At 35.4% G+C, this 23,712-nt stretch overlaps 1 protein-coding gene across 2 annotated transcripts in view; it reads right to left on the bottom strand.

Moving 5' to 3' along the window:
- btv (dynein cytoplasmic heavy chain beethoven) overlaps positions 1 to 23,712 on the bottom strand; it is a 437,347-nt gene that overhangs the window by 4,088 nt on the left and 409,547 nt on the right. For both annotated transcript variants that reach the window (XM_081739028.1, XM_081739029.1), the window contains 6 exons: positions 23,188 to 23,390; positions 21,997 to 22,120; positions 18,558 to 18,655; positions 17,612 to 17,821; positions 6,487 to 6,686; positions 4,563 to 4,764 (listed from right to left, as the gene is read on the bottom strand). In XM_081739028.1, coding sequence (XP_081595154.1) covers positions 4,563 to 4,764; positions 6,487 to 6,686; positions 17,612 to 17,821; positions 18,558 to 18,655; positions 21,997 to 22,120; positions 23,188 to 23,390 — 1,037 coding nt within the window. The remainder of the gene's footprint in view (positions 1 to 4,562; positions 4,765 to 6,486; positions 6,687 to 17,611; positions 17,822 to 18,557; positions 18,656 to 21,996; positions 22,121 to 23,187; positions 23,391 to 23,712) is intronic.

Genomic DNA, 23,712 nt, shown 5'->3' with positions numbered 1-23,712 from the left:
CTAGAATATCATTCAGAACCAGCTGCATCTTCAGAAAGTGACAGCATAGTAGGTGCCACGACTGCTCATACCTTTCCACAAGAGATATCGCGAGGGCGCTGCATTATATGTTGCATCGCTGTGAGATAGATGAAGAGGACTTTTTCGTTAGACTAGTGACAATGGATGAAAGTTGGGTTTATCTTTACGACCAGAAACAAAGGAAATGAGTAAACAATGGAAACGCCAATTCTTCCCCACCCCTAAAAAGGCACGAGTGCCGAAGTCTGACACCAAGGTGATGCTTTCCGTTTTCTGCGACTGTGAATGGGTCATCATGATTGATTACCTACTACAGGGGCAAACTATTATTACAGGATTCGAATTTAGAACCGGCAACTTCATTTACAAAAAAAATCCAGTCAGTCATCCATTGAGAGCTTAACACGCTTCGCTGTTGGAGTTATCGCCTTTAAATGTTACTTACACCGACCATCGACATCGCCAGCTGATATCGTATTTTACAACAAGAAAATAACTAATTACTTACTGTTTGCATTACTACAAGGAAGTTCTTGTATTTGTAAATGATTTGTAATAAATAATGATAGCACTTCCCATTACCTTTTTCCCCTTACGACTCATTACTAAAGTTTCACACGTGTTAGCTTGAAATTAAAATTTGTTTAGATCAGATGCTTTCTCAAGTTTGCTTTTACTGAGCCCTCATTGTCATGCACCAACATCGAATCACCACTTGCTCTGATCATTTACCTGTTAGACACTAACACAATAAGGAAGTATTGTTGTTGAGTAGTAGGTACTTTGTCTCGGAAGTCGCTCTCTTCCTGCTTTTGGTCTATGTCATCCTTACTATGTTAGCAGCCTAGTAGGAAGTATAGCTGCTTTATGTTGTATCATCGACATTGGACATATGCACTTTGGCTGTGCTAATTTGGTAATTGACCATGTGCATGTCCCCTTGTGAGTGTCACCACCTTCGCTTCCTTCATGATGCCAGAGCAACAGTCGAAACAAAAACACCTGAGAAAGTTTGATCGTGGTCTTTGGATCTCAACCACTAGAGAACGCATCGACGTCACCCTGCATTCGATGATATGGTTGTTGGACAAGTCTTCATCATGGATATCATCAAGACGTCTCGAACTACTAGTCTTTGGACAGCGTCTGTCATCACCAATGAGTAAGAGGGAGATGATTGGACAGCTTGGGGTGAGACTGTTCGAAATTAGTTGCTATTTCTTTGCTCTACCATCTTATTCCTTACGCCCTTATAGCTACCATTCAATATCATCAGAATTATGTGTTTCATTTCAATCAAATCTGTCAAAGTTATCCCGCAACTCGTGGGTGCTTTTCATAACGATCCCAACAGGTAAGTCGTTGTTGTTACACTATTATTTCCATCTCCTGACTAAGTTACGAGAGGAACTGAAGAAGGAACATCGTAGATTGGTCACAAAAGGGGATGCGGCTGTTGGCAGACAATGCACCAGCTCATTCCGCCCATGCGTCCATAATGAAGGTAGTGGAATTAGGATACGAAATATTGCATCACCCCCATACTCACCGGACCTAGCATCAAGTGACATCTTTCTCTTGCCAGAAATAAAGGGTCCAGTCAGAGGACGCCATTTTGACAGTAGGGATGACATCATTTCTGAGGTTGAACTGTGGTTTCAAAGCCAAACTGCATACTTTTACAAAACGGGCTTACGGAAAGTAAAGAACTGCTAGGAAAAATGTGTCGCTACACAAGTGACTACGTAGAGAAGGACAAATACTATCATGGTGTTAGAGTTTTCCAGAGTGGATTTCTTCTAAGTGATTGCACGAACTTCTTGATACCCCCTCGTAGTTTACTCAATTTGAACTTACAACACTTGGAAAGAACAAGACAGTGTATAAGTGTTTCGATTGATAAAACTAACCAGTACTTCGTATGTTCCATCATGATTTTCCACCATTAGAAGGAAAGTGTATTATATATAAAATTTAGAATTTCCTCCCGTATCTTTCAATTATCTCATTCTGAGTTTAAAACACCTTCCTTATTATTATTATTATTATTATTATTATTATTATTATTATTATTATTATTATTATTATTATTATTATTATTATTAGAGCAACCCAAAAGTATAAAACGCATAACAGCAGTTTACACATACGGTTGGTACCTTAAACATGGTTGTGGTTGTCTAAGGGTCCAGAACAAACTAATTTTAAAAGCATAATTTTAGAAAATAAAGCATAAAGCATGATTTAAAATATATAGCACAATTCCTAAAAAAAAATCTCTTTAACTACGAGTTTAACATACTGTATTAATATTTTTTAAAACCAATATTTGCAATACAAAATCATTGAGAACATAACAATGCAACAATGAAAAGCTTATTTTTATTTCTGTAAATTTTTTGGTGTAATCCTTTGATGTGGAGAGAAGAAACAAGGAGAAGATGAAAAAAACTTCGGCCAACAATGAATAGTACAGAAGAATTCCACACTATATTGTTATGTGTACCTCTTGAACTTCTTGAGCACTTTCTGTACTTTTTGGTGGCATATTTTATTGTCCCTTTCTGTACATATGCACCTCTAAGGCGCACACAAGTGATAAAAAAAACTGACTCGAGTAAAGCATCTCTTGACAGTACATTAAGTAGAAAGTTCGTTAAATATGAAAGAAACTGGTTGCATAAAATACTAATAAATAGATCAAGATATTTAGAATATTTAATGTATAGTAAATATTATACATTATACACGATTAATGTAAAACAAAAATTGAAATTAATAATAAAGCATAATTAAACGAAAAATAAAGCATAATGTGGGTGGCTTTAATTATTATTATTATTATTATTATTATTATTATTACAATTACAATTAAGGTTGCTACAAAATAAATGATCAGTTTATTATTATTTTTAATTCCCAATTTCTGTGCAAATTTTCAAGCGTATGAGGAACTAACCCCTAGTACATACAATCTGTAATAAAGAAACTTTATTTCTATATCAGAATATTGCGAGCAGGAATGATATTTAGTAAGAAACAAACAAAAAAAGGCTAATACTCACCGCAAAAGAGAGCAGAGTTTTCTTCTCCATGTAAGAAGCGCTTTTGCAAGAACCTTCTTTTATCTTCAGCTTACTTAAAATTCAAAGAGGATTTAAAAACATAAAGGAGAATGTGGAAAGGCAACAAATGGTTAAAAGGATTAAGGAATGTAAAACACAAATCTTTTGTCAAAAATTAAACACATGCGAATAGACACTCACTGATAAAGTGAATAGAGTGAAGAGTGATAGTGAGTGTCTATTCGCATGTACTTAATTATTGACAGAAGATTTGTGTTTTACATTCCTTAATCCTTTTAATCATTTGTTGCCTTTCCATATCGTCCTTTATGTTTTTAAATCCTCTTTGAATTTTAAGTAAGCTGAAGATGGAAGAAGGTTCTTCCAAAAGCGTTTCTTTCATGGAGAAGAAAATTCTGCTTTTCTTGCGGCGAGTATTAGCCTTTTTACTTCTTTCTTACAAAATTTATTTCTATGGGATATAAATGCAATCATCTTCGAACATGATATATTAGTGCACTTACACAATAAGCGTCTGGTCCAAACATCTAAGAAAAGAAAAAAAAAAATCAAATGTATTACCACAGTCAGAGATATTCCGTTACGTAGACACTTGGCTGTACAAGCACAACAAGATCCAATACAGTCCATCTGGCATTAACTGAGCGCTGAGTTCAACAGTGATATATGGCTGTTCAGGAAGCGGATTGGGTAGCGTAATAATTAGCAAAATGGCACAGTAAGCCGAAGACCTAGATTTGATTTTCGATCCAGGCGTGCATCTTTTTCCACTTCTTGTCAGTAGTGCTATTCTAATTTATTAACAACCGATTCTATATATATATATATATATATATATATATATATATATATATATATATATATATATATATATATATATAGGGTGTTCCACCAGGAAAGGGTCATATTTTGAGAAATGATATTAAGAATCATAACAAGCAATCGATCGAGTTATCGATGAAAAGACCGTTCTATTTTGTACACATTGCTTCGAAGGCGCATGTCGCCGGAACTAATAAAGACATCGGAGCAATTAAAAAACAAGTAGGTAGCACACGTAATAGGCATTAGATACGTATCACATTTATTACACTCACAGATCGCAGTATTCCGGTCAAAATTCTGGAATTCATATTCAAATTTCTGTCTGCCCATTGAATTGAAACAATTCAAAGTTGTTTGCTGTCACAACAATGCAAGCGAGCGGAGAAAGTACAAAGGTGTTTTTACAAATTTGTTTGGCTTTTTTCTTTCACTTTTGGCTAGGTATATATATAAATGCGTGAGTGTGTTTTTATGTCTGGGTATAACAAACGGTTCTACTAACTCGAAATATTTTAACAACCGATTATAGCGAACCGACTGAATAGCACCACTGCTCTTTGTATATTATTCTTAGTGTCATTAATATTTTATACCTAACGCAAACGGAATCAAGTCAACATAAAACCTCACCTTAGGAATCCATGCTACAGTACACAAAGGAACAGAAGAAATACTAGGAGAATCTCTTGTATTTGCTGCTAGACTCAAACCGTCGAAAGTAGCTCCTTCCAACTGCAGCGAAGATAACTGTACACTCAACTTTGCTTTTGCTATTCCTGTACGAGCCCAGCTGCTGCTAAGTTTTAGTTCATTAAGAGAGAGTTGATATTCCCTGAAATACAAGTCAGTAATTAACATGATTTGTTTTCATTTCGTTTGTGTAATTATGGTGTACTCACTCCATTATTTTATTTCCTATTCTAGACTACTAGAATCTTTCAAATATAAATTCCTTCGAAAGTAAAATGTGGGGTAGCTTGGAAGGATTATTAATATTTCTATTTTGTCGGAGATCATAACGCCACTCACGAGAATCAAGAAATATTATTATAAAAATAAAATATAGAATTTATAGTGTCCAAATTTCTCATAACCATAATTTACTATCATAAATTCAACATGTTTTAACACTTATTTTATCTTTTTAAATCCCCAAATCCTTCTGCCGATACTAACTGTTATAAACACATTAGGAACTTGGAATTGTTACCTGTTAGTGATTCGCTGTAAGTGTTCCCCGAAGTCAAAAAAGTTTTGAAAAAAAAAAACTTGAATAAAAAAAAATTCTGTTACGACTTTCTTTTTAGCAAGTCGTAGTATAAAAACTTAATAGTTACTCGTACATAAATACACATTGTTATGGGATATTAAGTTCTATTTACTTTTGTACAGCTGTAGTGAACTGTGTTACACGTGTACAAGGGTACGCATCGATGGGATAATTATATTTTCGTTTCAGTACATTGAATAGTTTAGTTCATGTGTAAAAGTAAGTATAAATGTATAATTATTTTTAAATGATTTGCTCGGAGTCGTCAAAATCAGCATATAAATTAACCCCTCAGTTTCGGGTTAAAGGGGGGATTAATCACTGCTTGACCGGACGAGGATTGATCGTATTAAAAGTTTGTATAGTGTGCTTTCTCAATTGGAGTGCAGTTCGACAAATGTCTTTGAAGTTCCCATGCTGAATTTTACAACGGAACTCTGGAAACTAAGAATCCACGTGGATTTGTCAAGCAGCTGTCAATAGTTTGAAATGATGGATCTAGTTGGCCATTTAGTTATCCGGGATGTTTTCCACAAGTTCTTGCGGACAATGAGTTATTTATGGCACGATTCGCCACTCCTAGAAGGAGGCATGCTTTATATACGAGCTGCACTTCAGTTGAAGAAACAAACTATATACCTTTCACTCACATTTCCTCTTTCAAATGCTTATAATTTCACTGAAAATATTCTATGCGAAAGCCACTACGACGTAATGGTGTCGGAGCATGTGAAGAACAGGACGTTGTTACTTCGTAGATAGGTTGTGGCCTGGTGTAGCGTAGTCGCTGACGATTTCGCCTTCGGTGCGAGCGGTCCCGGATTCGGTTCCTGGTAAGGGCAATCGGTCCAAAAGGCCAGGCCAAACATCCTGAATGAATTTTTCCAGAGTTTTCCTTATTCTTACCAGGAAAATAGACCTATGGACAGAGGGTGAGATATTTGGGTAAGAATGAATTTTAGGATTGTTAAAATTATAAGTAATATTCAGGTTATTTTAATCCAACTATGCACATCCCAGACCGCTTCCCCAAATAGTATGCTCGACGAGGGACATCATCCCTCATATGTGGCAGGCTTAGGGCCATAGATGCCAATAATAAACAGAAATATGTATAAATAAATAAATAAGAACCACATAAGTAGTTCGTACTGAGATGTTAAACATGAAGTCAGACACAGATCGTGGTCATCACTTCAGAGTACAACGTAACACTTTATGGAGATAATATCAAAGCCCAAGAAAGGGAACCTTAATTATCATTCAGAAAATATTGAAACTAACCTTGCAGTTTGCTGTTTGAGTGCACAAAGGAAAGTATCAGGATGAAACAAGTCCGCCAAGTCTAGTGGCTCCCTCAAAAGAGAACCCTGCTGAGCTTTTCCCACCCATTTCTCTGTAGCGTGCGTTCGAGTAATGATGGTCCTTAAATAATGCATAGGTTCTTCTGGTCCTTCCCATTTCTTCTGCCAAATTGCTGGAGTCTTGGAAAAACAAAAGAAAGCAAATATAATTTAATACGGAAAATCATGTCAGTTAGAAAGTCCTATCGTTTAGGTAATACATTGTTTATCTGCTAAGTAACGAAAATGTCAATTGTTGTTGAATTAACCAATTAAAAGGAATATAATATTCTTTTTACAAGAATAAAAATGTTCTTACTTATCCCAGAACAAAATGTGCCCAGCTACTTGCAGTGTTTGTGTAGATGTGCATTCCATCTTCTTCTACTATGAAACAGTATTCAATACGCGAGGTTTACAGTAGTTGCATACATTGTTTGTGATGTTCGCGAGGAATTCTCCAACAGTATTCACTGAAATATTATCATATCCTATAGAAATAGAAGGTTTGGGGAAAATGCTAAATTTATAGTATGCCATTGAAAACTAACATTACATTTCTGTATAATGTTACCAAGGATAACGTAGGAAGACTTTTAAGTCAAATCAAGGAATGAGGTCGTGATGGCTCAGTAGCAGCGTGTTTATCTCTGGTCCGTGAGGTCCCTGGTTCAATCCCAGTTCACGCCAAGTGAACTTTATGGTGGACAAACAATGTGAGAGTGAATTTTCCCTGATTCTCTCGTTTGCTCCCCCTCCATCATTTTACCATTATCAGCCATCTCATTATCACTGTCTACCTTAGCTTCAGTACATAATATGTAACTTTACACCCCCCCCCCCCAAAGAAAAAGTCAAATAGTCAAGGAATGTTTTATAAATATGACGGATTTAACAAGTGCCTGTACATTTAGTAGTCATTATATGAAGTAAGAAGTTTATATGAACTGCTGTTGATGAAACGAAGAGTATATCTGAGTAAAATTAATGTTTATAATTTTTTAGTAGAATCGATACTATTGAGGTTTGGAAAAACCGGTAATAGATGAAGGTGTGCTTTATATTACATATATATAACGCGCAGAAAGAAAATTGTACTTCTGACTTTAGAAAGTGCAATACATAACGCAATTGACAAATGGGCAACAGTAAAACAGTACAAAAACATAAGACCACATAATATATAAGAACTATAAAAAATTATTGTAAGAAATCAAGCATATAAATATTTGACTCAGCAAAATGTACTTCTGCAGGCTCATTATGAATTTAGACCTGAAAAATCCACTATTTGTACAGCTGAGTCGCTAATAAATATAAAGGTAACCAAGAAAGTTCTGTTGGTTTTTGTGGAGGTATGTGTTGAATTGGCCCTCACACCGTGAGTTGAATGCGAATGGAGATAAGGCGAAGGTCGGTTGTTGGTGTGGGTATATTCAACATACTACATGGTAGTGACAGTTCAGTTACACCGTGTACTTGCGTATGGACAGAGTGAACATGGGACCTCCACAGAAAGTCAGAAGGGCGTGTATGCTGTATGAGTTCAAATTGGGGTCAAACGCCGCTGCAGCGAGGCAGAAGATATTCCAGACCTTTGGTGAGAGTGTCGTGACTACACAGACAGTCCAGCGGTAGTTTAACAAGTTTAAGGACGGTGATGAAACACTCGAAGACACACCATGTGCCGGAAGACCAAAACATGTACAAAATGAAGATCTTCAGGCAGCAATTGAGGCGAACAGTGGCCAGACATGTGAAGAACTGGGACTACAATTCAGTGTAAGTGGAAAAACCATTCGACAACACCTTCATCAACTTAAGAAGCACTACAAGATGGGTCCCACATGATTTGACTCCGGCCAGGAGGTAACGTGAGCAGACACCTGTGTTTCTTTGCAGTCTCGTCTGAGGAAGGAGCCATTTCTGGACAGGGTGTTGACATGTGATGAGAAGTAGGTCCTGTACGGAGCTCCACGGCGCTGTCATCATTGGTTATTATCCCATGAACCGGTTCCAAAACAGCCGAAACCAGCACTACACCAGATCTTCCTGTGTGCTTAGTGGACTGCTCGCGGAGTCGTGCATCGGGAACTGCCACCAGCTGGTCAGAGCACCAATGCAACTATGTACGGTCAGCAGTTGAGCCGTGTTCAACAAAAACTCAAAACTCTGGAGCCAACACTTCTGAATCGCAAAGAGCTCCTCCTGTTATATGACAACACTAAGCCCCACGTGGCTAGGATGACCTTGGACAGCATTCTACGCCTTGGATGGAAAACACTATTGCATCTGCCATACTCCCCGGACATTGCACCGTTCGATTGTCATCTGTTCCATTCATAGGCGGAGCTAGGAACTGTCTGCTGAGGGGAGGGCGAGAAGACCTTTTGGTCGGTCTCGGAGGTCTTGGTAGGTGGCCATCTTGTAGTTGGCATTTTTATCTTTTGTGAAAAAGTTGGGGGGCAATGCCCCCCATAACTCCGCCCATGGTTACATTCCTTGGATAATCACCTTAGAGCTCAAATCCCTGTTAGAAGTGTAAAGTGCACTTGATACTTTCTTCGCTTCACAGCCCACCAAGTTCTACTGCGATAGAATCCATGGCCTTCCAGAACGTTGACGGAAGGTCGTCGATGCTGATGGGACTATTTTTGATTTTGCAGGTACGTCTTAGATGACATATCGATATTCGAAGGTGGTGGCTGAAAAAGCGACAGAACTTTCTTGGTTACCTTTATAATATAGCATGGTTTCCATATCAATAGTGTGACCTTTATTAAATCATATTTAGAAGAGCGTAAACAGCACAAATTCAAACATCTGGAAGTAAAATATGGGGGTCCGCAAGGTTCTGTCTTGGGTGTCCAATCTTTTTAGTAATGATAAACGATTTACCTCTTAATACTAATACTATATCAATTTTATATGCAGATGATACTACACTACTAATAAGAATACAGGTTTTGAAGAAGTGTATACAGAAGCTGAAAGTGCATTAATGGAAGCAGCAACATGGTTTAAAACAAATGGAGTATCCGATCGAGACAAAACAAAAGGAGTAGGTTTTAGCGTTAATCATTTTAACGATACGAAACAAAAATATAGAAATAATGAAGTTAAAATTTTTGGCATATATTTAGACAGTCAACTGACATGAGAACAACATGTCAAGTATGTATGTACAAAACTTTTCCGAGTGCTTTGCTTATTAAAAAGTCTAAATAACAGTTTGTAAGGGGTCTGTCCTGGTTCGTTTTTAGTAATCTTCAAAATAATTCAAACGTTTTAACACTTTCTTAGCTGGTTTTTAATACTTAACCATGAGAAGCGTACATAATCAACTTTCTGCATATACAACAAGATGTCTACACCTTTATACACACACTTATTTTCTCGACAAGATGTCTACGTACATGTACATTTATTTACGACGTTGCTATAGTAACCACTCTCTTATTTTAGTTACCGATTACAAAAAATAATGTCTCGAAATCTCTATATGTCTTTCTTTTCTTTATACATAATACTGCTCAAATAATTCGCCTCTGATCCCTTTCTGTAAATTGGCACAGATTGTTAATATTACATACAACGTTATCGTTGTAAGTTTTTCATGAATGCATGACAAATTTATATTCATATTTCGCAGTTGGATATCTAGTTTTGCTTTGGAGTAATAGTAGTCACGTGAAAAGCAAAACCTTACAAATATGACAATCAGGGAGGAGGTACATACATATAATACTAGATGGTGTAAGAAAATTGATGTATTCTTTAGTAGATTAACCAAAGTAAGAAACAGTTATTTGATTGTAGGACTGAAGTTGTTTTATAATCTAACAACCTCCATACAGCATTTGCCATTAAAAGCTTTCAAAGAAGTTATATAATTGGTTAATTTTGAACCATTTTATACCAATAAAGAGTTCATTGAATATATGCTGAAAGTATGTTGTAATTTTTATCATATTATTTTATTTTAATTACTTTATTATTACGAAGTTTACTATATTTTGTTATTACATTAACCATCACTGAATTTCATGTATTATGATTGATTATTATTACTGATCAATAACCTTATTTATATTTATATACTAATTGGATCTTGTCTATTACTTGTAAACTTAACAATAAAATACCCTATTCTACTCTAAATCCGTAATATGTGAAAAAAACGTTATAGTTCACATCATAAGCGCTACGGATATTTAACGGGTTCCGTTCGATACGGATACAAAAGCAATTAAACTCACTTGTCAGAATAATGTGCAGAGTGAGAGAAAAAGTGTCGACCAACAATGTGTTGGCTATCTCTGTAGGGTTAGTTTCCAGAGCCCTATCTTCTGGTAACGCAGGCACACTAGAAGTAGTATTATGGCCATTGTTTTAGTGTGTAATGTCACTACGTTACACGAAGTAATTACAACTGGTTGTTAAACTGTTATACGTTAAGTTATATGTAAATTAATTTACTGTTTTTTTTTTTTTTTGTCAAGTTACAGTTGTTGTTGTTATGTTATTTACTATTAGTTAATTTGTAACGTTATTTGTTTCCTATGTCAATTCAATTTTGTATAAATTTATTTCAACTGAGTTTCACTTATTACGGAATTCCGAGCAACAGCATACAAACTATTTTTTATTTATACGTGTGAGTCATAGGTTGCTAGGTGACAGATTATTATTGAACTTAGAATTCTGAAAAACACAATTTGTGAAAGAAATGTGGAACTTATTTTGTTCATAATTTAAAACCAATAACTCTGAATGTAATAATCTGAATAGTAATTAAGAAAGCATAAAAAGGGTAATATTTCAAATTTCTTACTTAACTTCATGTAATTTCCTAAGTTTAAATTACTAATATTGCCTGTGTTTATATACTTTTGCCCAAATAACTGATTAAACATTAATCGCTTTTGGAATTTAGACCAATTTAATGAAGTGAATCATAGTTTTGAGGATCTTGCTCATTAATTTCGACATGTGCCACTAAAAAAGAAGAAATGTCCTCTAAGTTTCAAACTTCACACCATGACTTATCAAGTAACCTACATTTAAAATGTTGTCTAAGTCATGAAAGCTATCTTGATTATACATAAGCTGAATTTTATTACTTTATTGTTTTGCGAAATGAAGTTAATGATAAGATATGCACATTTAAATTTGATTCCGATTCAATAGCTAAATGTAGTGCACAAGATTACTGTTACCAATCATAGTTAATAAGACTTACGATGAAAACTTCCTTCCTGTACTTTAGCAATTAAGTTACTGGATCAAAAGATCCGTTATATTTCATCAAAAATTATCTTGTAGGCCTTATATCTCGAGAACTACAAATAGTATGATGTGTTTATTCCGTAGAAAATACGAAAACTCGATTTGGGGTCCGTTCAAAAATTTTGTAGCACCTAATCCAAAAACTCCAATATGTTTCAATCAAAAATTTTCTTGTACGCCTTATATCTGGAAAACTACATATAGTGTAGACAAACTCAAACTATCACTTAACTTGGTATTATGTGCTTATTCCGTAAAAAAAAAAAAAAAAAAAAAAAAAAAAAAAAAAAAAAAAAAAAAAAACTCGATTTAAGAACCATTTAAAAATTTAATGGCCCTTTATCCAGAAATGCATCAAAAGATTCAATATACATTTTTTTATGTCTGGAGAACTACATATGGTGAAGCCAAACCGAAACTATCACTTAACTCAGTGTGATATGCTTATTCCGTAAAAAAAAATACGAAAACTCGATTTAGGAGCCGTTCAAAAATTTCGTGGGCCCTGATCCAAAAATTAATTATTGGTTAAGATCGCAATCTTCTGATTTTTTTTTTTTTTTTTTAAGCATTCCTACAATTCTTGTTTTCCTGCATTACAATAAAACACCTGTCAAATGACAATTTTATGAACGATTGATCTTTTAATTGTTGTTGTTCAGGATAGCTTTGCTGAATTTCACGTCGATAAATTAATAGGAAATACTATAAAGTTTTTTTTTTTTTTAAATAAAAATTAATATGTACGTAAAAATGAATATATTATGAGTGGAAATTAAAGTAAATTAAACTAGAATAAGCAAAGAAAGTATGAATTTGATTACATTAATAACAGAGCAGCTACGAAACAGTTATGAAAACTTTTTATAATAATGAATCAGGTAGGGGATGAATGTGGGCAAGTTATTACTTTGGTAATTTCATTCAATGAATCGTTCAATTAATCGATTCGTAGGGAACTAGTTCCTCGGAACAATCCATTAAATACTACTAGGAAATAAAATCTGAGTTTTACGTCCCACGTTTACGCCGGGTAAGCTAAAGGAGACGGTGATGATGAGAAATGAATAAAGTGGTGGAATGATGAAAGTGGAAGGAAACGGGAGAACCCCTAGGAAACCCACGCACACGGTGCTTGTCCACCACAAAGTTCACTTGGCGCGAGCTGGGATCGAACCAGAGATCCCATGCACCAGAGGTGAATGCTCTGCCACTTATTCACCGCGGCCCCACATATTACTAGGAAGCAGCTCCTCACCTAACCTAACTAACTTTACCTACACATTAAAGTCACCACGTGACTTTAATACCGGTAACGAATCTACAAGATATATTTTCTCAAAACCGGAACTAAACGATCCAAATCACTGAATCGAATAAAATGATCAAAATAAAAACTTGCCTGAATGTGAAAAAAAAAAAGAGGGCTTGAGACAAGACTAGAGATGCAAGGGCTCGGAAAAAAAACCGGCTTTTTTGAAAAAAAAAAACGGTTTTTTCTGCTTCGCTTTTTTGCTTGGGAAATTTTGGGCTTTTTTCAAAATTATGCTTTAAATGGATAAAGCAGACTTTGTTTTGCTTCTCTATAACACAAAAAGTCATTTAATTAGTGGTTGATGCCGATAATAATATAAAACCTCGAAAATAAACCATGAATTTCGAAAAGATATTTTAAACAATTTTACTCCAACATTTTTACATTATAAATTCCAAAGGATTAACCAATGTATATAATAAAAAAAAAATAAATAACCTCCTATATACAAAAGTAAGCAGAGTTGGCAAGAACCATGGTTGTTTCTGAAAATGCCAAAAACCTGTTTTGGGGGGCAGTTTAAACCAGGCTTTTTTGGGGTTTAAACCAGGTTTTTTGATTTAGATATTTTATTTTATGTATTTATATTACATATTCACAGAAATAAGTTTGTTTCGCCTTGGTGTTATTATGCAACAACGGGGTTATGCTGGAAGAGGTCCCATAAGCTTAAAGAAGTCCGGTCAGTAAGTTTCTTAAATTGAGAAACTCCTGCCCTAGCCATCTGGAAAATCCCGTCATTATTTTAAATGTAAAACAATAACGGGAAAATCCTGTTATTGCTTTCCATGTAAAATTTAAAGGTCAATGTATTATAATCAGTACGCTAAATTGAGGTATTAAATTACAAATTTAGTATGTACATATCATTGAAAGTCCAATCCAAGCTAATGTTGGAAGCTACGTAGGCAATCGATAAATTTTACCAATTTCAATCAATATATTTAAGCAACCTTGGCTTCTTTATAAAACAACAGGCATGCAGAAATATATAATTTGGTTTCGTTTCGTATGTTTAGGCTTAACATCCTTACGTAATACCGAGGTTATCAAAGAGAAGACTTTCGCTTATAGTGACATCCGAACCGCTACTTGGTTTACACATGAAAGAAGGGTTGTGGTTCGACCGAAAATTGAACATGGAACACCTTGATTAAAAGGTGAAAAGGAAATAAGACTAATGCAGATGGTTTGACATGTGGAAACGTCACCATGAAGTTTACACGATTCGCATTTTTGTTCTTTTTATTTATTTTTTTTGGGGGGGTTTAAACCAATTAAAAAAAAAAACAGCTGGTGTAAACGAGCCAACCCTAAAAGTAAAAACTTCTTTTAAAAAAATATACAAATAACTAGCAAAATTGTATGTAGTATTTTTGCTTCAAAATATTCCATACCCTCTTTTTGAAACAAAATGAAATTAAAATACGAGAAATACTTAGATTTATGTGATACAATTAAAGGTTGCACATCTGGAACTTTTGGTTCTGTATATTCTTTAAATTCTACAGTTAAATTTTTTATAACCACCATCAAGGGCTCCCATCAGGGGGGCAAGGGAGCGCTCACCCCCCTAGAGGAAAATGTACTTCAGAATATCGAAAATCCAATAGAATTTTTACATTAGTTACAGCAAAATTTGAAACTATTTTTGAAACGTCGCTTATACCTGCCCCCCCCCCCCCCCTTGGAAACCACAACATGGGCGCCCTTGACCACCATCACAGTTTACCCAGTCCTCAAGTTTTCTGAATTTTTAACAAGAGGGATTCAACATATCACTACGGAACACCCCCCCCCCAAAAAAAAAGGACTACGGAATACATTTAAGTTAAGCTAAATACAACTGCACAACAAACATGACTGAGTGGTTGGCTTTTGCGCTTCTATCGGGAAGTCCGGGATTCAACCCAGCATTCGACCATTCTGACAAAGCTTTCCTTCATTCCATCTGTGAATGTATAAATAGTGCGTGTACTGGCCGACTAGGAGTGTAGGAGTTGGCCAACTTCCTTTCTTATTGTTTTTAAATCGTTATTATTACTAATTATCAGCAGTGACGGTTTTGAGAAGGTTAGGGTCGGTCTTTTGGTCTGAAGCCTGTTCCCCAAAGTTGCGGAATGTCTAAAACGAACGAAATATCTATTAGTTATGCCTTTACTCATAAACTTTAAGCTCCCGTCAAATAAAAATTAAGAATGTTTAGAAAAACTAAACATTAGTAGTAAGAAAACCCCTCCCAAAATACTTTTCTAAATTCGTCACTGATTCTCAGTATAAAATGATCTTCAAGGTTGTATCCGGAAGATTATTGCTAAACATATAAACGAAACGAAATATTAGTTATGCTTGTACTCATAAACTTCAAGCACCTCTTAAATAAAATTAGGACTTTTTAGAAAACAAAACAATCAGAGAAACCCTCCCAAAGTACTTTTCTAAATCCGCTACTGATTATTTGTATAAATTGGTATTCACGGTTGTATCCGGAAAATTATTGCTAAATCATTGCACAACTACAGTATAACAGAAATGTGGAAGTATGGTTTGACGGACATATTGAAAAACGTATGCTTTGACGGATATATAGAAAAACGTAAGTTTAACATTTGTGCTAGAAGCTAGAGTACTAAGCACTTAGAAATGAAACACGGATGACAAACTAAAATGATCTAGAGAAGAAAAAAATGTCTATAACTCAAAAGATAAAATAAAGTTAAATAGCTTGTAAAATTGCCCTCAAATACTACATTCTTCATGTTAGCTTTAATTCGTAAAACATGTGCTCCATCCATCTTGATGGTGAATTACAGAGCTAAATATGGCATTTAGGTCATGGAATTCTTATCTAACTATCGAATATGCTATAAGAAAGCTATTTGGATAGAAAAATCATGAAAATGAAAAAAGCCAAAATTTCCAAAATTCTCGTTTTTTCCCCAAAAAAGCCGGCTTTTTATGGGAAAAAAAACCATCGATTCAAAAAAGCCGTTTTTTTTTTTTTTTTTTCATCTCTAGACAAGACACATAATATAAATTCTAGACCTCCTTTGATGTAAAGTTAATTGTAGCCTATCATTTTACTATTCAGGCAATTATTAACAGGGAGAATAGCAAGATATTAATGCTACGTAAAACTGAGGTATAATTTTGATAAAGTAACAAACATGTAAACTAAGACTTGTTTTCTATACTGACTAACGTAAATTTCCCTTGAATTCTGAAGAGCCGTTAACGAAATCTCTTTAGCCAATACAGGCAGACTGTGGGAATATGATGATTTGTGAATACGATTGTATAGCCAAATCTAACAAAATGAATAAATTTGAAAATATTTTAAATATCAAAACAGTTTCAAGGAAATAATTTCATATTTTAAATTTATATCAATTATCTTCTAAATTAATTACTTGAGTGATTAAGTTAAGAAGGACAAAATTCCAGAGATATCTTACGATTTTGACACGTACTTTACTAAATGTTATATGAATAGTCTATAATCACTACAAATTGAATAATTCTGATACCAATTCTATTACTTCTGAGAGTACTTCCTTTCATGGTAACCCTGCTTGTCAACGAACTTAAGAAGTTCGTCACTGAATTCTCCATGTCTGTCTGTGTATGTGAGTGTGTGTGTCCGTTATTAGCTAGTTTTTCAATTTTGAGCCCTCCATTTGATACAGCGTGAAAAACTATCTTAAAGAAGTCATGGAATTTTTCGTGTCACACTTACCGTTCCCGAGATATTGGCCAAAAAAGTTTGGATTTCGGGAGATTTAAGGAGCCATATCTCGGGAATCGTAAGTCATAGAGAGATGATGTTTTGCCAATTTTTCAATTTAGAGCCTTCCATTTTGAGCATGTGTCTTCGTAAAACAACATATCGTAAAACGTTTTAACAGAACTCTTAAACAAAACACGAGGAAAAAATTTAGTACTCAAGGAAATTCTAAATGGATAGATATATTACAAGAATCGTTTAACGAGTATAAAGTACACAGAACAATTGGTATAAAGCCTGTAGAAGTTAATTCTTTTTAAGTTCGTTCTGGTAATGCTCTTGAAACATTCTCAACTGGTTTGTTTTAAAGATTATCGTAGAAATTTCCGTGCTGGGCATGACATGGGATCGATAAGTGGAAAGATTATGTTCAAGCAAACTCGACGACACACAGCAGACATTAATATTCAACTACTGAGTGACAAGACATAATTTTTACAACTCGGACGCTTCGAAGATTTAATAAGACAACGGGCATGAACATGGAAGCGAGCGGGTGTGGCTCACGGATACCCGCGGACCACAAAGAGATTCGTCGTTGTGGATCTTCGTTTCCGGAAAGAGTGATTGAAGAAATGTGAAACATTAGATCAAATTCTTGCGTACTTCATACAATTATTTCAAGCATAATTTTAAAGTGCAATGACCTATATTGTACAGTAAGTAAAACGCACTTACCTCATTATGCATAAGGGCCTCGGCTAACTTAACCGTATCTGCATTGGGAAGCCATGTTCCTCGAATCACTTTACTTAATGCGGCTAGAGATCTGTGAACATGCTGCACAAGTAATACTGCGTTATAATATTCCAATTCAACAAATGCCACCACAGGTCCCGACTTCTCTTCATTCGGAGGGTGAATTTTCTTTTTGATCAGAGACGAATCCTGTAATAAGATATGCAAGAATTTTATGATTAGGTTTAATTAGTCAGATCAGTATATAATGATGACTATAGTATTCTTTATTAACACAGCACTCAATTGAATCATATCTAATGATTAAAAAGAGGTCTACAAGGTTTTAAGTTTGTGATACTTGAGTTATGATGTCAGTTAGGGGTGCTCATTCTCTTTCCCCAATCTTACCATTCCCCAAAATGTTATCATTCTGTTCCCAAAAATTACCATTCTCCATCCCAAATCTATCATTCTTTTCCTAATATTTACCATTCTTTCCTTGAAATTTACCATTCTGGCACCAAATTTACCATTCTTTCCTCCAAATTTAACATTTTGGCACAAAATTTACCATTCTTCCCTTGAAATTTACCATTCTGGCTCCAAATTTACTCTTTTATAGTTTGACTGTACAATTTTCATTGACACTTTGTTTGTTTATTGAAGTTTAATGTCCCTTTTCAGGGAAGAGATTTTGTGAGACGTAAACCTATAAATTAAAATGGAATCCCATCCACCGTAATGCGTTCAATACTCTTCCACCGGAAATCGAACAATTCTTAAAATAGCAATGTAGGAGTTGTGCAGCACGCAAAGACAAAAAAATCATGAAAAGTATGTCTTGCTTGTTATCTAGCTACAACATCAATTCTCTACATTCTAGCCAAAATTCCATCATTCTTTCATTATTGACCACTTATGTAAATAATATTTCGTATCTTACCGGATTAAGTTTCTTCCATAAATTTAAGAAGGGTGACAGCTCAGCATCCCATTTCTTTTTATCGAATCTTATGACACCTTCAGTAGACCTCATAAGAACTGCAAAGGAAAGATTACAGTCAGAAAGTTAAGATTATTTTTTAATCACACGAAATTTCATTTCCAAGTTTCTTCGGTTCTAAGAACTTTTCCACTAACAAACACTTAGGTAAAACCTGCGGTCAATTTACAATGGAATAATTAACAATTAACAACAATGAAAAAGGAAGTGGAAAGAAGTCGCAAAGACTTATGTCTAAAGACACTATGCCGGAAATGAAAGATAACCCTGGAAAAAGTTCAGTAAGGATAGTTCGGCATCAAATTTGAAGCCGCGATTTCCAACTGCGAAGTATGAACGGTAACCACTAGACTATGTTCACTCGATTCATTCTGCTAAAAGTAATTAGATCCACAGAGCCACATCTCCATCTTGTTTCCAAAAAACGTTCCTATTATTTCTTTCTTGTGACTTTCTTTTGACTCACAAATGACAACACTATGGTTCATTCCAGATAAGGTGATAGATAAAACGTGTATTTTTTTTTTTTTTTAACACGCACACCCATATTACCTGACTGATGTGAAATTTGGTGTTCCTCTTTCCACCACCAACCCTTGGACGTGGAGGTATAACACACACACACATGACACAAGTGATTTTTGTGCATGCCTATGACAGCTTACGTATTATAGGTATTTGCCATGAAGACATGGTCTCGCAACAATAGTTCTTACATAAAGTTTTTACAAATCGGTATTAGTACACACAGAAATGAGCAGCATAGAAATGGGCAAAAATTAAGAAACTTACATAAAAATGTTTTCCAGCCGATTTCCTGCGAAACTTTACCTCAGGAAAGTCCATCGTAAGATCCAGCAATAGTCAAATAACATTGATGCACTTCACTTCCCTTGACAACGCTTTTCCATTTGAGAAATATCCTGGTGAAAGCGTTCACCATGTTCGTCACTAATGCCACCAAGGTTATTCAGGAAGAAATCCAAATGGTCGTTCAGGAAATGCAGTTTAAGTGATATGTTACATCCCATACGGTGATACGATCTCACTAGTTCGTGTACAATATCGCCATAATTCTCTGCCTTATGGTTGCCTAAAAAGTTCTTGTACACACTTACAAAGGACAGCCATGCCATTTTCTCAACATCACTCATCAAGTCAACAAAATTCTCATCATTCATTAATTCCAAAATTTACGGTCCTACAAATATTCCTTCCTTTATTTTAGCATCACTGAACTTTGGGAACTTCTGTCACAAGTACATGAATGCACGTGATGTTTGGTCCATACCTTTAACAAAGTTTTTAATAAGTCCCAATTTAATGTCCAGTGGAGGTAAATACACATTTTTAGGGTCAACAAGAGGACTGTTCGCCACATTTATATGACCAGCACTGCAAGCAGGCCATTTTTTCCACAATAGCTATTTTTTATCTGTCCCTGCTGTCCCACTCGCATAGAAAGCAGTAGTACTTTGGGTACCCCGGCTGCATGCCAAGTAGAATAGCAATTACCTTTAGATTTCTAGATATTCCATTTGTATTTGTCATATTGGATAAGAGTGAGAAGCAGTTTAAAAGTCTCATAAGTCTCCTTAAGGTTAACTGCGTGAGCAATCGGAACAAAAGGGAAGTTTCCATTGTGGAGTGGAACTGCGTTGATACTCAATTTACTGGAATCTATGAACAGGCGCCACTCATTTACACTGTATACATGGCCAAGAGTCTCCATAACGGATTCGATATTGTTACAAAAAATCACGTCACCTTCCTTCGAGAAATATTCAGAAAAAACAGAATGGCGGTCACGAAAAACACTTACTTTTGCACTGGAAGAAAGAAGATTCCATCCTTTCAATCGCGAAGCTAAAAGCTCAGATTGCTGCTTAGACAAATTTAAATCGCAAACAAGATAACTAAGATCACCTTGTGTCAAAATGTGAGGTATTTGATTCACAGGGCAATTCAAATGTTGGGTCGGTATGAGTGAATCCCCCATCTTCTGAACCTTCTTCATGCTCGTTACCAGATTCATCGTCACTTACTATTACATTTTCTGGAGGCACTGGTACCGGTAATTCCTCACTGTGGCATACAGGTCTCATAGCAGATGGTAAATTCGGGTATTGCACACTCTCCTTTGTTTTCGACGTGATTCCAGCTATTTTTGTTAGACAAAAATAACAGTCTGTTGTGTGATCCATTGGGTACCGCCAAATCATGGGAACAACGAACGGTATATGTCATGAACCTTTTGCCCAGCCTGTCAGGAGTCAAGCAGCATACGCGGGTGGCCCATTTCTTGTCTTGGTCACCAATCTTGTACCCGAAATAAAGTTCATAGCACTTCTTTACAAGCGGGGTCAACTGTCGTTTTTGCGACTTGAGAGTCACCTCTCCACATATGCAACAGAAAGAATTTGCACTATTGATACAGATATTTTCTTCTTTTGAATAACTACAACACTCGAAGTTCACAAACCTAGAACATGCAACCACTTCCCACTCTATCAGAACTCACAATGCTGCGACACAGGTGGCAAGAATCACAACGCAATTCTATATGATTGAATATAACTCACTTCCTGGAGTATGTTCCTTGACCTCAGGGAGAATGCACCGGAATTCCTTGCACTTTCCTCGATTTTATCTCACTTTCTCTCAAGTTTATTTCAATCAATAAATCTGCAAGTTACTTAAATTCAGGCATGGTAGAATATACCATATGCAGCGTTTTCACCGATTTTCAAAGATTCCAATAAGGAGGTGGTAGCATGCCACAAGAAAACTGAGCGCGATAGACAAAAAACTAATTTCATTTTCGAATTTAGCACCCTCGACTTAGCTTAGAACACCATTCAGATTCCTTAAACAAGGGTAAAATACTACGTACAAGGGAAACATCCGATTCCCTTAAAAAAGTTATGTGTGTGGAGTCTGCCGGAAAAATTATGGCTTCAATTTTTTGGGATGCAAAAGGTATTTCAGTGTATCTTTTCGATATTGATTATCCTTCACCTGGTAAAACAATCATCGTTGTAAGACTTTTGAACCAACTGTAGAAGAAAACAAAAATGGATTTATCTAAGTATCTGACTGACAACGCTATTTCAAACGGTGACAATTGCATGGACTTTTATAAGTGAGTGAAATTAATTTGAATAAAATCCATACCGTAAGCCAGTATAGAAAAATGAAGCAAAATGGTACTGTTATCAACTAATCATTACTACGTTTAAGAGGAAGACTGAAAGTAGTTATGTGTATACAACACTGAGGTAATGCGATATACAGATTTTATCTTTAAGCTAATAATACTGCCATCACTGACAACACAGACTTTACAAAAATATAATAACATTCACTTTCTGCTATTTACCTTTAATTTTGCTGATCACTTCCTGACTTGTAATACGTTGCCATGATCGGTCCACGTTGGCTGGCAAGCCAAAGAATTCTGGATTATCTGTTTCTGATAGGTGGCTCACTACGTCAATGTAGTCCTAAAATATAATAAATAACTAAATATATAAAATATTAAGTTCCAAAGTAAAATTCATAATTGTCTAAATTTATTATCGTACATTATAATTCAAGTTCGTTTTAATATACTTATTAAGGAAATAAAACATGCCACAAGTATGGGAAGTATAACATATTCTTCATCGCACTCAACATTTGTTCAGAGTTTTAACATAACTTTTCAACACTGAGACTACACAGATATATCGAAAAGTTCGAGATTAGTTTCACAGAGATTTGATCCGCCGACAGACGACTGAATGTGAATGAATACAATGTAATTAGGAACAGAAATTATCGGCACTCAATATTCCGAGTGGTATTATTATGTGAAAATTGGCAGTTGTACAATACGATTGTTTGTGACCATGAGTGCCCTCACATTTTCGATTTCTGCATGAGCGTGAAATTGAAGCAAAGATAGTTTCTGAGAGGAGATTTTTGAAATGTTACGATGTGACATTGAAATGGGCCCGTGAGTTGGGCGAAAGCAAAGTGTTTCGAATGGCACGTGCTTAAAGGCAAAACATCACTTGAAGCTAACTAGTTTCATGAGTTCAATACCTGAAAATATGTAAATATTTCGATGGGGCATAGTCGGATACCTTGCCACAATAACTGTCATACGTGACAGTGCAAGCAATTCGCTGCTCAGTAACAATGTTTCCTCTGACCGAGCTCTTGTGACGAAGCATGGAAGAGATCATATGGAAACTGCAGAAGGTTCTTTGGTACGCTTCGAGAACAAAATTTTCAGCATGCCTTCCAGTAATTATACCGGCCCTGGAATGGATATATTCCTGTACAAAGGGATATTTTGAAGGTGATATTGTTCAAACTTAAACCAGGAATTACATTCTAATCCTGGTCTCATAACTTCTTAATACATCCTCGTATATATATGACATGAACCTGTAGTGAAACTTTCTTACCTTTGGGCTACAAAATAATCTGCAAAGTAGGTCTTCGCATTCTCTACATTAAATGATTACAGAAGGATTACGAAATACAATTATTACTAGAGTGCACATTCAAAATAGTAACTTACCCTAAAGTTGGCAGTCGATGGTAAGTTGATGCCTGGACCAAGTGGTTTTCTCGCATGGCTCTGTCCACCTAACACAGAGTTGCTGAAAAACTCGCGTAGATATGATGCTAATACTCGTATATCATATATGTTATCTACTCGACCACCATAGATAGCTTTCTCAGACAAGCCATGAATAAAGTTCCAGTCGATACCACCAGTTTCTAAGAAAGAAAATAAAAAAATGCTTAGAAACTGAGAAGAGGAAGTTTAAACATTACCCTTAAGGGATTTAAATTTACGGGTAAAGAGCCATTCTGGATATTCAAAATCTTCACGATATAGTGGCAACATTATTTAATACTAAATTTACATTGTGAAGAGATCGTTATTAACACATGTTTTCGTCACTATTCTTCTAATATTAACACACTCCAGCAGTATTTAGTTCATATTCAATTGACGCCTCTGGATATATAACCTTGAACTTAAAGCCGTGCTGACCTACACATATCTTAACTAGCTTTGGTAGTGATTCGCGTGATC

This window comes from Thermobia domestica, chromosome 14, assembly GCF_964235325.1.
Source record: "Thermobia domestica chromosome 14, izTheDome1.hap1.1, whole genome shotgun sequence".
Lineage (NCBI taxonomy): Eukaryota > Metazoa > Arthropoda > Insecta > Zygentoma > Lepismatidae > Thermobia > Thermobia domestica.
Note: the sequence above shows the minus strand (reverse complement) of the source record. Positions and strands in the feature narration are given on the sequence as shown.